Source organism: Hemiscyllium ocellatum, chromosome 34 (assembly GCF_020745735.1).
Source record: "Hemiscyllium ocellatum isolate sHemOce1 chromosome 34, sHemOce1.pat.X.cur, whole genome shotgun sequence".
Lineage (NCBI taxonomy): Eukaryota > Metazoa > Chordata > Chondrichthyes > Orectolobiformes > Hemiscylliidae > Hemiscyllium > Hemiscyllium ocellatum.
In genome coordinates this window covers 35,295,867-35,312,460 of record NC_083434.1, presented here as the reverse complement: position 1 = coordinate 35,312,460, position 16,594 = coordinate 35,295,867, and the positions used below count along the sequence as shown (strand labels likewise).

At 41.3% G+C, this 16,594-nt stretch overlaps 1 protein-coding gene across 5 annotated transcripts in view; it reads right to left on the bottom strand.

Annotated features, from left to right (window-relative positions):
• Positions 1 to 16,594, bottom strand: part of fars2 (phenylalanyl-tRNA synthetase 2, mitochondrial) — a 446,969-nt gene that overhangs the window by 426,874 nt on the left and 3,501 nt on the right. For 3 of the 5 annotated variants that reach the window (XM_060849841.1, XM_060849840.1, XM_060849842.1), the window contains exon 2: positions 14,846 to 14,881. Coding sequence is in view for 1 of the 5 variants with exons in the window: in XM_060849839.1 (XP_060705822.1) it covers positions 14,851 to 14,881 (31 nt within the window). In the remaining 4 variants the exon portion in view is untranslated. Of the gene's footprint in view, positions 1 to 13,034; positions 13,116 to 14,845; positions 14,882 to 16,594 lie in introns of all 5 variants that reach the window. The other 2 variants (XM_060849843.1, XM_060849839.1) reach the window with 2 other exon arrangements.

Below are 16,594 nucleotides of genomic sequence, written 5' to 3'. Positions count from 1 at the left end.
CCAATTCAACACAGACATTTACTACAAACTGACCGACTCCCACAACTACCTAGATTACATCTCGTCCCACCCTGACCCCTGTAAAAACGCCATCGCATATTCCCAATTCCTTCGCCTCCGCCGCATTTGCTCCCAGGAGGACCAGCTCCAATACCGAACAGCCCAAATGGCCTCCTTCTTCAAAGACCGCAATTTCCCCTCCAACATGGTTGACGATGCTCTCCACCGCATCTCCTCCACTTCCCGCTCCTCCGCCCTTGAACCCCGCCCCTCCAATCGCCACCAGGACAGAACCCCACTGGTCCTCATCTTCCACCCACCAACCTCCATCAACCTCCATCATTTCCGCCACCTCCAAACAGACCCCACCACCAGGGATATATTTCCCTTCCCACCCCTATCAGCGTTCCAGAGAGACCATTCCCTCGGCGACTTCCTTGTCAGGTCCCCACCCCCCACCAACCCAACGTCCACACCCGGCACCTTCCCCTGCAAAGGCAAAAAGTGCAAACCTTACGCCCACACTTACCCCCTCACCTCCCTCCAAGGCCCCAATGGATCTTTCCATATCCATCGCAAATTCACCTGCACTTCCACACACATCATTTACTGTATCCGCTGCACCTGATGTGTCTGAACTCTACATTGGGGAGACAGGCCACCTACTTGCTGAACGTTTCAGGGAACACCTCTGGGACATCCGCCCCGTGGCTGAACAGTTTAACTCCCCCTCCCACTCTGCCAAGGACATGCAGGTCCTTGGCCTCTTCCATCACCAGACTCTGGCCACACGACGCCTGGAGCAAGAGCACCTCATCTTCCGCCTAGGAACCTGCCAACCACACAGGATGAATGTAGATTTCTCCAGCTTCCTCATTTCCCCTCTTCCACCTTATCGCAGTCCCAACCCCTGGATTCAGCACTGCCGTCTTGACCTGCAATCTTCTTCCCGACCTCTCCGCCTCCACCCCCCTCTCCGGTCTATCACCCTCACCTCCTTCCACCTATCGTATTCCCAGCTTCCCTCCCCCAAATTTCCCCCCCACCTTTTATCTCAGCCCACTTGGCACACCAGCCTCATTCCTGAAGAAGGGCTTATGTGCAAAATGTCGATTCTCCTGCTCCTCGGATGCTGCCTGGCCTGCTGCGCTCTTGCAGCACCACACTTTTCAACTCTGGTCTCCAGCATCTGCAGTCCTCGCTTTCTCTATGTAGAGGATATAGCCTGGTTTGTCGATAGGAGGAATTAATCTGGTTGGAGGTTGGAAGGGAGAGTTGGTCAGAAGAATGGAAGGGAGGAGATGGGGCTGGAAAGGGAGTCGGAGGATGGGAAGTGAGGTTATTTGAAATTGGAGAACTCAATGTTGAGTCCTTGAGGCTGTAAGCTGTCCAGGCGGAAGATGAGGTGTTGTTCCTCCAATTTGCAGTCTGATTCACTATGGCAATGGAGGAGACTGAGCATGGTCATTTTGGAGAAGGAATGGAAAGGGGAATTGAAATGGGCAGTGAATGGGAGGTCAGGTTGGGCCTTGCTTCCATGTTGAGTTACTCGAAGTCTGACACATACAGCCAGCCACTGACTTTCAGGAGACGCAATTAATTTTTTAATTGTCTAAATCATTAATCAAAAGGTTCTCATTCTTTCAGATTATTGGTGAGATAGGAAGAGTTATTCACACCTCAACAGAAGCTCCTGTCAATGAGTTTCTGTTTATTCTCACATTACAAAAGGTCTCTTGTGCCTATGCTTGAGCTAAGTACTGTCAGGTTCCAACCTCAATTGAATTAACAAGCAATATATTTGGAAGCAATTTTGTAAGACTCCTTGTGTTTATTTTAAATATACATATTATAATTCCACATTTGTGACAAGTTAAAGAAAAGGGTTAAATACAAGGGAAATGTATTTCATTTCTTACCTTACATATATGATCATTTTCAAGTCTCAGAAATATGTTAAGATTCTGATGCCCTAATTAATTGTTTTTCTCTGTCCCTCCTCCACAGCAATCTGAAGACCAGATCCATACCGGGTTTTGAATGTTACCATCAGACTCATACAGCATGGAAACAGACCCTTTCACTCAGCTTGTCCATATTGATCAGGTTTCCTAAACTGAACTAGTGCCATTTTTCTGTGTTTGGCCCATATCCCTCTAAATCTTTTCCCTCAATGCACCCTCAATGGGCGGCATGGTGGCACACTGGTTAGCACTGCTGCCTCACAGTGCCAGAGTCCCGGGTTCAATTTCTGCCTCAGGCGACGGTCTGTGTGGAGTTTGCACATTCTTCCCGTGTCTGCGTGGGTTTCCTCCGGGTGCTCCGGTTTCCTCCCACAGTCCAAAAATGTGCAGGTTAGGTGAATTGGCCATGCTAAATTGCCCGTAGTGTTAGGTGAAGGGGTAAATGTAGGGGAATGGGTCTGGGTGGGTTGCGCTTCGGCGAGTAGGTGTGGACTTGTTTTACCCATCTCTACCTCTTCCCCTGCCAGCTTGTTCCATATACACACCATCCTCTGCGTGAAAATGTTGCTCCTGAGGTCTCTTTTAAATCTTTCTCCTGTCACATCAAACCAACGTCCTCTCGTTTTGGACTGCCCCACCCTGGGGAACAGAATTTACCTATGACCCTCATAATTTTATAAACCTCTATAAGGTGGCCCATCAGCCTCCTACACCTATTGCTCGCTTTCAGAGAAAAAACATTAATTTTATTAATACAAAGCATATGAAATTAAGTGAATAAAATTCTTTTCATGTGCGAAAAAATACATAAAAGTCAAAAAAACTTGAAAGAAATTTAATTATGGTTCATTGAGGCAAGGGGAGGCTAGGAAGAGGCACGGTTCACAGCTGCTTTAAACAGCATGATGGAGTTGTTCCAACTGAGCTCAGCAGCGTCCTTCTCTGGCACATGGTGCACCTCCCCTAACTGAGTTGGACAGGCCTCAATCCTTCCATTGGCTGCTGGGAACCAGACCCAATCCTTTCCTTGGCTGCCCCTCTCCCATCCCCTAGCCCACAGGCCTTCAGTCACAAGCAAACTCAGTAAAATCCTTCCTTTCCTCCCCTGGCCAGAGGATCACCAGCCATGACTGCACTCCAAAGCCCTCTCACTTTTCGCCTAGCACATGGTGCGAATTACAACTGAGCTCAACAGCAACCACTTTTTTTTTTCTGGCCAGAAGGATCACTTGTCCATTCTTTTCTTTTGGCTGCAGGACATCAGCCCCAATAGAGCTTGCAGCCCCTACCACTCTTCCCCTGGCTCTTGAGTGCCAGTCAGTTCTGAATTCAGCAGCAACTCCCATAACCCCTTTCCTAGCAGAAAGGGTAGCAGTCACAACTGAGCTTAGCAACTCCCCCTACTGCTCTCCTGAATTGCCACAGAGCTCCCAAAGCAGATTGTGATCCCATAGTTGGTGGAACCATGTAGGGAAGCTGCCAAAATTGGTTTGAACCAGAGCTGCTATCACAATCAGCTACACCAGCATGGACAAAAATCAGCTGCTTCTCTGTACTGCCTGAGCAACCAGCAGCACTGGCAACCATCATAGCGAGAGAAAACTGAGGAAATGCCAGCCAGCCCAGCTGTGATCAGTATTTCATCAGACAAAGAAAGATTAGCAAACCAAGAGCAACAGTCCCACCAACCGGTGATCCAAACAGACCCCAGAAATGATGGCAGCCAACAAGAAGGAATTCTGCAGACCATAAAAAGCAGTCACCAGGTAGCCATGATTCTGTGACAACCCCAGCTGGTGGCCTGGAGCCTGCTGAGTAAAAGCCACAGTACAGACTCAATGCAGCAGGCCCCCTCGTTCCACTGTTACAGGTACACTGTAAATAGAATGTTAACTTTTTCTTTTGTATTTCAGAATTTTTTTCAAGTTATTTCTTTTACCAATGATGAATTTAGACATTTAAAATATTTTACTTCAACAATGTACAAGTATAATATTTTAATTTCTTTCTGCTAAGTAATGGCTTACAGATTGCAACTCTGTTTTTAACATTGAATCATATGGGAATTGATTCATTATGTGTCTTTTCACATAAAGTCAGTATCGTCAGGAATGCATTCCTGACTTTAAGTGAGGAAGTAAAGGATGTAATAACTGAGCATTTGGAAAGTAGTGACAGAATCAATCCTATTCTGGCAAGGACATGGAGGTCCTGGGTGTCCTTCACTGCCGCTCCCTCACCACCAGATGCCTGGAGGAAGAACGCCTCATCTTCCGCCTCGGAACACTTCAACCCCAGGGCATCAATGTGGACTTCAACAGTTTCCTCATTTCCCCTTCTCCACCTCACCCTAGTTCCAAACTTCCAGCTCAGCACTGTCCCCATGACTTGTCCTACCTGCCTATCTTCTTTTCCACATATCCACTCCCCCCTCCCCCCACCCTATCACCTTCATCTCCTCCCCAACTTACCTATTGTACTTTATGCTACTTTCTCCCCATCCCCACCCTCCTCTAGCTTATCTCTCCACGCTTCAGGCTCTCTACCTTTATTCCTGGTGAAGGACTTTTGTCCGAAACGTCAGTTTTACTGCTCCTCGGATGCTGCCTGAACTGCTGTGCTCTTCCAGCACCACTAATCCAGAATCTGGTTTCCAGCATCTGCAGTCATTGTTTTTATCCAGAATCAACCCTAGTCAGCATGGATTCACTAAAGGAAAATCATGCTTGAGAAATCTTCTGGAATTTTTTGAGGATGTGACCAATAGAGTGGACAAGGGTGAATTAGTAGATGTTGTACATCTGGATATTCAAAAGGCTTGTAGCAAAGTTAGATTAGAAACAAAAATTAAAGCTTATGTATCAGAGGTAATGTACTGACATGGAGAGAGAACTGGGTTGGTAGACCAGTAGAAGTAGAGAGTTGGGATAAACCTTTCAGAGTAGCTGGCAGTGACAAGTGGGGTACCTCAGGGTTCGGTGCTGGGACCATGGCTATTCACAATATACAATAACGATATGGACAAAGGAAATGAATGCAAAATCTCCAAAATTGTAATTGATACTAAGCTGGGTAGCAATGTGTGCTGTGAGGATGCTAAGAGGCTGCAGGGTGACTTCGACAGTCAGACTGAGTGAACAAACACTTGGAAAATGCAATTCAATGTGGATAAATGGGAGGCAAAAACAGGAAGACACATTATTATCTGAATGGTGGCAGTTTAGCAAAAGGTGAGGCGCAATGAGACTTGGGTGTCAAGGTGGAACAGTCACTGATGGTTGGCCTGCAGGTGCAGCAGGCAATGAGGAAAGCTAATGTCATGCTGGCCTTCATGGCAAGAGGATTTCAGTATTGGAGTAAGGATGTCTTGCTGCAGTTATTTCGGGCCTTGGGTGAGTTCACACCTTGGATATTTTGTGCAGTTTTGGTCTCCTAGTCTGAGGAAGGGCATTCTTGATATTCAGGGAGTCCAGCAAAGGTTCACCACACAGATTCCCACGATTGCAGAACTGACATATGAGGAAAGACCGGATTAACTGGGCTTGTATTTATTAGAATTTAGAAGAATGGTGGGGGGGGGGGATCTTATAGCAACATACAAAATCCTGATAGGGCAAGTTCCCAACGTTTGGGAAGTCCAAAACTAGGGGTCACAGTTTAAGAATAAATGGACCATTCAGGACTGAGATGAGGAAAAATTTCTTCACGCAGAGAGTTGTGAATTGCTGGAATGCGCTCTCACAGGAAGTTTAGATTAGATTTACAGTGTGGAAACAGGCCCTTCGGCCCAACAAGTCCACACCGACCCGCCGAAGCGCAACCCACCCATACCCCTACATTTACCCCTTACCTAACACTACGGGTAATTTAGCATGGCCAATTCACCTCAACTGCACATCTTTGGACTGTGGGAGGAAACCGGAGCACCCGGAGGAAACCCACGCAGACACGGGGAGAACGTGCAAACTCCACACAGTCAGTCGCCTGAGTCGGGAATTGAACCCGGGTCTCAGGCTCTGTGAGGCAGCAGTGCTAACCACTGTGCCACCGTGCCGCCCAAAGTTGTTGGAGCCAGTTCATTAAATATATTCAAGAGGAAGCTGGATGTGGCCTTTGTGAATAAAGGGATCAAAGGATACGGGGAGAGGGCAGGAATGGGATACTTAGATTGCAGGATCAGCCATGATTGTACTTTATGGTAGTGCAGGTCGAGGGCCTACTCCTGCACCTATTTTCTATGTTTCTCTGCGGACACCCAGACCAGGCGTATTCGTGAAATTATTAGAGAACTGCAAGTTCCTAATGTGTCAAAACATGGCCTATCAGCTATCTCAAAGATTTTTAACACAAAGCATGGAGAAAATTTCACCAGGTAATAGTTAAACTCAGAACACTTAGTCTAGTTCAACTTTATTAATTATTCATACCAGATGGGGTAATTAGGTGAAGGTGTCAAGGGCTACTCAGTCTACTGGAAATGCCAAGAAAGATCTGCATGCAAACCCAGTAACTAGATGGACATTCCAATATACCAATGCAGCACCACACCAAATATTTCCTGTAGGTTATACTATTCATCCAATAACAACTAAAATTAACACATAAAAGTTGATGGAAGTGTCCAGTTTGTAGTCAGCTGGGTTTTAGATTGCTGGATTTGAGACTGTACTTGTATCTCTTATTGTATCCACATTCCTATTTGCTCCTTTGTGTCCTTATTAGTGAAAAGTGCGATGTACTATTTTCAAACACTTCTTTATTGACTTGTCTCCCCATTGTTAAACTATGTGAATGAGAACCTTGTGGCACTTTTCAAAAGAAAACATTTTGCCATTAAGTAAATGTCCTTCTATTTATTCTTTCTTTCATATAGCATTGGTTCACTTGTTGTTAAAATCATTTTAATATTCAGGTGCCCGTACTTGATTATATTGATCATCACAATGTACGATGTTCTTAACTTCTGTGCTTTTTCAATTTCTTATATTCTGCATTTATGCCGAGTACAATGCTCCTGACATTGGTGGGGTGAGGTTAGGGAATGATACAGTATATACATCTATCCAAATGAAAAAACATCCATGAAGCATTACTTTGTTTTTCATTCAATAGCCAATTTCCTCTGTATGCTGCCACATTCACTTTAATACCCCATACTTAAATTTTAGAAAAGTCTCCTACATTGCAAATTATGAAATGATTTTTGAAAATTCAAATCTACATAACAACCATTGCATTTCCAATATAAATAAGCTCCATAATTTTCTTGAAGTATTCAATTAAATTTGTCAAAAATGAGTATCCTTAAATCTTTCCTTCGTTCTTTTACAAATGCATCATTTCCTTAAATAAATATGTTTTACCTGCCCAAATATCCTTTATAGTTCCTCTCCATGTTCTCAGAATATTATTTTATGCATTTTGTCCTTTCTTTTCTTCACTGCTCCACTTTCTATACTTCAGTTGATTTTATAATATGAGCCTTAGCTTTATTACTTGTCTCCAGTTCCAAGTTAAGTTTTCTATTCATAGATATAGGCTTAGTTTTATTTTACTTTACATGATATGGAAATAATTTGAATGTTTTTTTAATCGTTCATGAGATGTCGATGTTGTTGGCCAAAATCAACATTTGTTCACCATTCCAAATGCCCTTGAACTGAGTAACTTGCTAGGCCATTTCAGAGGGTAGGTCAGTCAACCACATTGCTGTGGATCTGGAATCAGATGTAGACCAGACCAGGTAAAGTTGGCAGATTTCCTTTCCTAAAGATTATTTGTGATTTTTTTCGTATTTTTTTAGTAACCAATTAAAGTTTAATAGTCACCATTAATAAAACTGGCTTTTAATACCAGATTTTTTATTTCAAATCCCATGGTGGGATTGAATGCATGATCCCTGGCCATTTGAGTGCTTCTCTGGATTACTAGCCCAGTGACAGCATCACAACACTGCTATTGCTCCAAATTGTTAAGTCTGTCTCCAAAGCATCTCCTGTTTGAAAGATCCCCAGTTTTTGTTCACTGTTGTAATTATACGGCTAGTTTTCTTTGTAACTCTGTGGAATCTGTACTTCTTGCTCAGTTCAATAATTAATTATTGAATATTCCCTTCTCTTTTCAATTTTGATAAATAATTTAATTATTTTATGGTTTTCCAGATGTTCTCCTACCCTTACCATTGTAAGTACTCCATTCTGCTCCTTACACATAGCACTGCCCTTTTCCTTCCAGGCCAAAAGTACTGTGATCGACAAAGCTGTCTTGACCAAAATTATATAATAGTGCATCACCTGCCCTCTGACTTCTTTGGCTTTCACAAAGCTTTTATTGCAATCAGTTTGATAGTGGATGACTTTGGAATCATCCACAGAAGCAGCTTAGTAAAACAGGAGGTCAGGCTTGAGAATCTCAACAATTGAGATTTATATCGAGAATTTAATACAAAAAAAATCCTGAAGATTCTCTAGAGGCATAATCAAAAAACAACTTTGTTCAAAAACTGCATTCAGGTCATCACATTGACATTTTTCAAAAAAAATGTTCTTCCTCTATAAAATTGGGAAAAAAATTTTGAATAAAATGTATCCCCCCATAGTTACATTCTATGTTAACTACTAAATACATCTCCCTTTAGTAAATGATGGGACACATTAACAACCTTTAATGGAATTCTATTCCATGCATTCTTCTGTCGGAAAAGAATAATGGTTTTATAATTTTAAACCTCCTTTGAGAATGAAAAGTTCTGCCCCTATATTATCTAATCAGACGATCAAAGATTAAGTTAAATAAAATGGAGTGTTACAATAGAAAATATGCCAGATGTGCCATCAATCAGTTTAATGACCTACAATATTATTTTCTGCAACAGGAAGAAACAAATTCTATTAAGAATTGATTATTTTAAATTCTGGAATTGTGCTTGGGCTCCAAACCCTGTATAATGCAACAATGTCCTTTTAACTAAGGTTCATCATACAGTGCTATTGAAGATCTAAACTTTGTTCTGTTTTCAAACATATTGCATAAACTATGAGTTTCGAAAAGTACTAAACTAATGCCATTCCAATCTGAAAATTTTTGGGGAGAACAGCTTTTAGAATTTGGCAGTGATGCTATCTCTCGGTCATCTTCTTTCATTTACATTACCAAGGTAAATTATTTCCTTCTGACTTATTTTTCACCACAGAAATTACCAGCACCATCTCCTTTCTCACAGCTCTGTGGACATAGAACAAAGGAATGATACAGCACAGTACAAAAGGGGGATATTCAGCCCATGTTGCTAGTGTTGTTTGTTTGGTAGAGCTTTCTGAGTAGTTCCACTATCCTTTTTCAATTACCTAAAATCTGTTTACTCTGGTTACTAACTTTGTTTTTGCCACTGGAAGCAAACTGTCTTTACTGTGTGTTCTTCCAACACATTGTCCTTCTTTTAAATATATCAGGAGTCCCTATGGAACCATGCGTTCCTTGGGGAAGGTAATCTATTTCCAGATTTCATTAACAAAAGTCTTTTGTGTGGAAATATTAGCATAAATCTCCCTTTCCAATTTCCATGAATCAGCACCACTTCAGAATGAAATTAAATTTCAGAGTTTCCGAACAGACGGAGGCAGAGATTGCATCAAATGTTGAAATATTTTATTAGATATTGTCCAATGCCAGCAATCAATTTCAGTGCTCACAATCTTTGCTGTGAGGATGTCCCTCTTTATGAAACAAAATAGATTACTGTAAAATAATTTCCCTTGTTAACAACAATTACTATTCTGGTTTTTCTTTCACGACTGTCAAATATATCTTTGTAAGAAGTATTCTACCAATCAAGAGGCAGTTAGTTTTAACAACATTTCAATGGAAGAATGATCTAGGTGAGTTAAATGGTCTCCCTAATTTGTCCTTATCATTGTAATATATGATGCGGTCACAGGAAGAGACTGGGAAAATAATATTAATATACATGGAATAAAAAAAACAAGTGACCTAATCAGTCAAGGTGATTAGATTACTCTACTGTTTGAAACTGACATTTTAACCCCAGAACTAAATTAGAGCCTTGAAAATATTGCATTATATATCTATTCCATGCACCAATTTGTACTTTGAAGTTCATGAGGTCATCTGATTATATATTGTGTCAATCTTCCACTTACATTTGCTGTTGCATCTGCTGTTAACGACTAGGACACACAGTAATTGATGCATAACTACATTCATGTTGAAAGACTAATGACTGCAATATAATCTCTACATTTATCAAGTCTGTCCAGAAGATTAGCCCATCAAAGCAACTTCAATTCGCAAAACTAGCTTGAAAATTTCCCTATTCGATAGTACTTTAGGAAATGTCCACAACATTCTGCATTGCAATGAAAAGTTGAAAAATGTAATCAAAATAATAAGAAACATGGTTGTGTTCTTAATGATTTCTTTAACAATAATGTATCGTATGAAATACTGATGTCCCCCACCACCCCATAACCTGGTGGCTAAATATATCATCCACTGTCATTTCTATACAGATTGGAAAAGCTAGTTTAAATTATTGGTCTGGGTATATGTAGCTGATCTTTAGCTGTGGCAGTTAGAGGTTCTATATGTGGTGTTGGCACTAAAACACAAGTTACAATTTTCCTTTTTGATCTGAATAAGTTAACCCTTGCAGGAAATTACAGGTATCCGTGGTAAGCATGCAAATATAAGATTTGGCCGCTACAATAATGCAAGAATCGAACAATCTGCATGGCTACACTTGCACATAAAGGATGAACACATGGGAAAAGAACTGACTGACTGTTGACATGAAGTACTGTTGCACTTATACACAAGTTAGCACTGTCAAGTGTGGACATCTTCAAATGGAAAAAAAATGAAAAATTATAAAATTACTGATAATTAACTTTATCTGATAACTTTAGCAAAAGCCTTTTAAAAAATTATATTGTATATGTAGTTCAAAACATGGATTGGAATAAGGCTGAACACAGTGAAATGATGATTACGGTGCACAATTTCAAAACTAGCATAAACATCAGAAAGGTGTGTGAATTAAGAATTGGTTAGTTCAGTTAGTTGGATAGCTGGCTGGTGCACCAATCTCTACACTACTAAAGCCAGACGGCATACTCATGGACACCTCCTCCTACTGCTCCTCGACCATGACCTCACCTCCCATCAACAGACTACCATTTCCAAGATCATCCAAAACCTCATCACCTCAGGGGATCTCCCATCCACCGCCTCCAACCTCATTGTCAGGGAACCCCGCACCATCTGGTTTTACCCCTTACCCAAAATACACAAACCAATTGCCCCGGTTGCCTCTGCCTGCTCCTGCCCCACTGAATTTATCTCCGCATTCCTTGACATCATCCTGTTCCCCTTGGTCCAGGATCTGCCCATACACATTCAAACACTACCCATGCCCTCCACCTCCTCCATGACCGTCGGTTCCCTGGTCCCCAATGTCTCATCTTCACCATTGACACCCAGTCCCTGTACACTTCCATCCACCATGACGAAGGCCTCCAAGCCCCAAGTATGTGGAACAGTCCATGTTCTGCAGTTACACCTGCACTATTCCCCAACTTCCTCTCCGCTACATCGATGACTGTATCGGCACCACCTTGTGCACCCAAGATGAACTTGAACAGGTCATCAACTTCACGAACACCTTCCACCTTGACCTCAGGTTCACCTAGACTATCTCGGACACCTCTCTCCCCTTTCTGGACCTCTCCATTTTAATTTTTGGTGACTGACTCAACATGGACATCTACTTCAAACGCACTGACTCACAGAGCTACCTGGACAATACCTCTTCCCAGCGCCCCCCATAAAAATGCTATTTTTTACTCCCAATTCCTCTGCCTCCACTGCATCTGCTCCCAGGAGAACCAATTTCACTCCAGAATATCCCAGGTGGCTTCCTATTTCAAGGACTGCAATTTCCCCTCTCACATGGTGAACAATGCCTCCAGCGCAACACCTGCACTTCCCGCACCTCTGCCCTTGAACTCCACCCCTTCAACTGCAACAAGGACAGAGCCCCACTGGTCCTCACCTTGCACCCCACCAATCTCTGGATATAATGCATCATCCTCCACCATTTCTGCCTCCTACAGTCAGACCCCATCACCACAAACATATTTCCCTCCCCAACCCTTTCAGCATTCCACAGAGACTACTCCCTCCATGCCTCCCACATTAGGTTCTCGCCAACCACCACCCCACCCTCCATTCCCAGCACTTTCCCATGCCACTGCAAGAGATGCAAAGCCTGCACCCACACCTTCTGCCTCATCTCCATCCAAGGCTCCAAAGGATCCTTCTACATCTGGCAAAGATTTTCCTACACATACAAACACCTCATCTACTGTGTCCGTTGCTCTTGATGTGATCTCCATTACAATAGGGAGACAGGATGCAAACTTGCGGAATGTTTCAGAGAACAAATCCAAGACATATGCACTAAACAACCTCACCATCCTATGGCCGACCACTTCAGTTCTCCCTCCCACTCCACCAAGGACATGGAAGTCCTGGACCTCCTCCACCACCAAAGCCTAGCCACCTGACGACTGGAGGAAGAACATCTCATATTCCACCTTGGTACCCTCCAACCACATGGAATCAGTGTTGATTTAACTAGTTTCCTCATCTCCCCTTCCCTGACCTTATCCCAGAGTGAACCCTCCAACTCGGCACCACCCTCTTGAACTGTCCTACCTGTCCATCGTATCACGCTCATGCCCCGCCCCCACTTTCATCTACCTATCGCATTCCCAGCTACCTTCTCCCTCCCATTTATCTCTCAGCCCACTTGGGCCCCCCCCCCCTCCCCCACCCCCCACCCCAACATTCCTGATGAACAGCTTATGCTCAAAACATTGACTCTCGTGTTCCTCAGATGCTGCCTGACTGGCTGTGCTTTTCCAGTGCCACACTTATTGACTCTGATCTTCAGCATCTGTAATCCTTACATTCTCCTGGCTGGTTTATTATGCAGATTGATGCCATCTAAGGTTACCATGAAGGTCCTACTTTCTCAACCTCTCCACTCACCTGACTGTAGTGATCCTCAGTTAAACCACCATCTCCAGTGATACAGCAGTCCTACGGTCTGGTGGGATTATGGTGACTTTACTTTTTAAATGCAGAACAGAAAGTAAATTTTACAATAAAGAACAAGGTGGAAAAATGAAAGAAAAAGCAAAAAAACAAGGCTTTTTCATATAAAATGCAACCCTGGTTGGACATGCTAAAAAGAATCGCAAAAGAATGTGTGATGTTTAGCATAAACAAAGCCCACAAGAACAGTTCAAGTTGCTAGAAATTAAATTAAGGTATTGAGGGTTCCATAACTTCAAGATTCAGATCAGCATCTGAGAATAAGAGCTAAGGTAGAAGTAGTACATTAGTACCCACGAGGCTAATTTTTAAGTATTCTTAGAGTGCTAAAATTGTAATACCTTTGTTATCCAACAAAGGGTCAATATATACTCAAGCAGATCAAAAAATGTGACAATTCATTCTTCTCTGCCAAATAAAGTGTAATCTTATATGTGTATAAGCTTCTCATACCCACAGAATATTCTAAAATGTTGCACAAACCATGCATGATTTTTCAAGTAAAATCACAACAGCTTTATAGGTAAATACAGCAAATAAATTGCAAACAGCAGGGTCACAGCAATGAACGGTTGACCATATATCCTGTTTCCGATAGCGTTGATTGAAGGATAAATATTCCTTAACAACCAGAAGAGACCAAGTTTTAATATGTCAAATGAGAAATGGTATCTCTGACAGTGCAGGACTCCCTCAGCCATCAACCTAGTGTCAATGCTTAGATTCTTCAGTGAGGCTTGATCCCATGACATTCTGAATAAAGAACAAGAGCACTATCATTGAGCTAAGTTGACTCTTAATGTGCCACTTCATAAATTTAGCAACAATTTACATTTATATGGCACTGTTAAGATAGCGTAATAATTTCAAGCAACTTTAATTCAATGACATTTAACTTGCCATCTATTTAATCATAAAGCTTAATATGTTTTAGTCCAAAATAAGGGTCATCTGGCTATTTGATGTTAGAAGGGTTTCACAGTCCAGACTGACTCTGTTCTCATCCTATGTTCATACACATTGCAGTTAGAGACACTGATTTTTGCTTATCCCAAGACCACTGAAACCAACTGCAAGATTCCATTCAACTCCATAGTTGAAAAAACCCAACTCAAAAAACACATGAGCATATTAACAATTTTTACTCAACATTACATCACAGTTGCCCACTGAGGCACTAGGGGGAGCCAGCAATCAAGATTTAAAAATCCACAACTTAATTTCTACAAAAATTTGTGACTTCTGTGTTATAGCATACTATAGAGTCATCAGAGATGTACAGCATGGAAACAGACCCTTCGGTCCAACCCGTCCATGCTGACCAGATATCCCAACCCAATCTAGTTCCACCTACCAGCACCCGGAAAATTACCTTTTTTCATTGTAAAGTTCAATAACTTGATATATCTTGGAGACGACTTGAAATATTTACATGTCCAGATATAACAGTTATAGAACTTCCTTGGTCTGCAACATTGTTCAGTTCTGTACTGTGGTAGTCCTTGATGTTTGGCTCAATATTCCATAAATAGGTCTTGTAAATGGATGAGTAACATCTAATATCAAGAGTACACTTTTAATGTAACCCATAATTGCAACAAAATGCTGGAGTATTGTTTTCTTCTCTACTTAACTTCAATAGGGACTTTCATCTTCAAAAAGTACAATGGATATTTATCCTCTTGACAAGTTATCAAACATATTCCTTATCATTATACATTGTAAAATGATGAGAAAAAACATACCTTACTTGTGGCTGTTTTGAATGCAGAAATCCTTTTCTAAGAATTAAATGAAACATATCCATTATTATTAACTTGTTTTCTTACTATTCCTACACACTCTTCAACATGCGCAAAAGAAAACATCACATAAAAGAAAACCAATTTTTGTACCTCCAAAACAACCATAAAAATTTAATCTGTCAAGGACCCATGCTCTTCTTAACATATATTAATGCTTTGACTTTGTTCAAACTTTGAGCAATTTCAAAATGTGTAGTTGACACAAAACTTGGAAGTATAGTGGTGAGGTAGAAACTGTTAAACTTCAAAAGGACATATTCAGATCCATAAGTAGACGATGAAACTTAAAACCATAAAGTGTGAAGTGGTTTGAAGAATGGGAAAAACAATATAAAATTATGGGCTCAATTCTAAAGACAGTGAGGGAGCAAAGGGAGTTGGGGTGTATTTTGCACAAATCATTGAAGATTTTAGGGCAGGTAAAAAGAGTAGATAAGAAAGCATTTGGGATAATGTACTTGATAATATGAACATAGAGTACAAAAAAACAAAAGTTATAATAAAATGTGGTTCAGCATCAACTGGAGTATTGTATTACATTCTGGAAGAATGTGAAGACACTAAAGTGGGTTCAGAAAAGATGTGCAAGAATGACTCCAGGAATGAGAAACATCAGTTATGAAGTTGATTGAAGAAGCTGAGATGTTCTAAGAGAGGAATATTAGAGATTTTCAAAATCATGATGTGTGTGGATGGGGTAGGATTCAGCCGCCTTCGTAAAAGCAAAAAAAAGCAACAAAACATGCAAACTTTCTTTGTGGAACAACTTTTAGGATCTGAAGTGCGCTGTTCAAGAGTATAGTTGAGGTAACTTCAACTTTGGCTTTCAAAAGAAACAGATAAATATCTGACAAGGAAAGAATTGAAGGCCTAGAGTGGAAAAAGCTGGGTAAAAGGCGGAGAAATAATACTCAATGCATTGCTGTTCTGCAGTGCCAACACCAACACATTTGGCTAAATGGTCTTCATATTATAAATATTCTGTGATTCAAAATATGAGTAATCTAAAGAACCCAAAGCAGAACATGGAGAAGTAAAAACTTATAATTTTAATTTATTGCCAGACACACAAGACATCACATTATACATAAATTATTTTTTCAAATGGTCCACAGCAACAATTGATTTAAGGTTGAAAAAAACAAAATCATGGCTGCCTCGATCATTCCTTTAAATAAGCAATGTGTGCAGTCTTAAATAGCCACAGGAGGCATATTATGGTATTTTAAAAAAAATTGTAGAATCCCTACGGTGTGGAAGCAGGGTATTTAGTCCATCAAATCCACACTGAAGAGCACCCCACCTAGATCCACCAACCTACCCTATCCTATCCTTGTAACCCTACATTTTCCATTCCTAACCTAATATATCCCTGGACATGATGGGCAATTTACCATGGCTAACCTGCACATCTGTGAGAGGAAATCAGAGCATCGGGAGGAAGCCCATACAGACACAAGAAGATGCAAACTCCAAACAGACAGTCGCCTTAGGCTGTAATCGAACCCATGTGCCTGACACTGTGAGCCACCGTGCCGCTCACAAATCAATAAATACTGAGGTATGCAATCATAGTATAAAAGGTAAAAACTGAAATATAAATAAATTTGCAAAAAACATATTGCAAAAGTCTATTTTTTAAGAGGAATGGTAGAATTACTCCACAACCATAATATGAAGCTTTCAGGG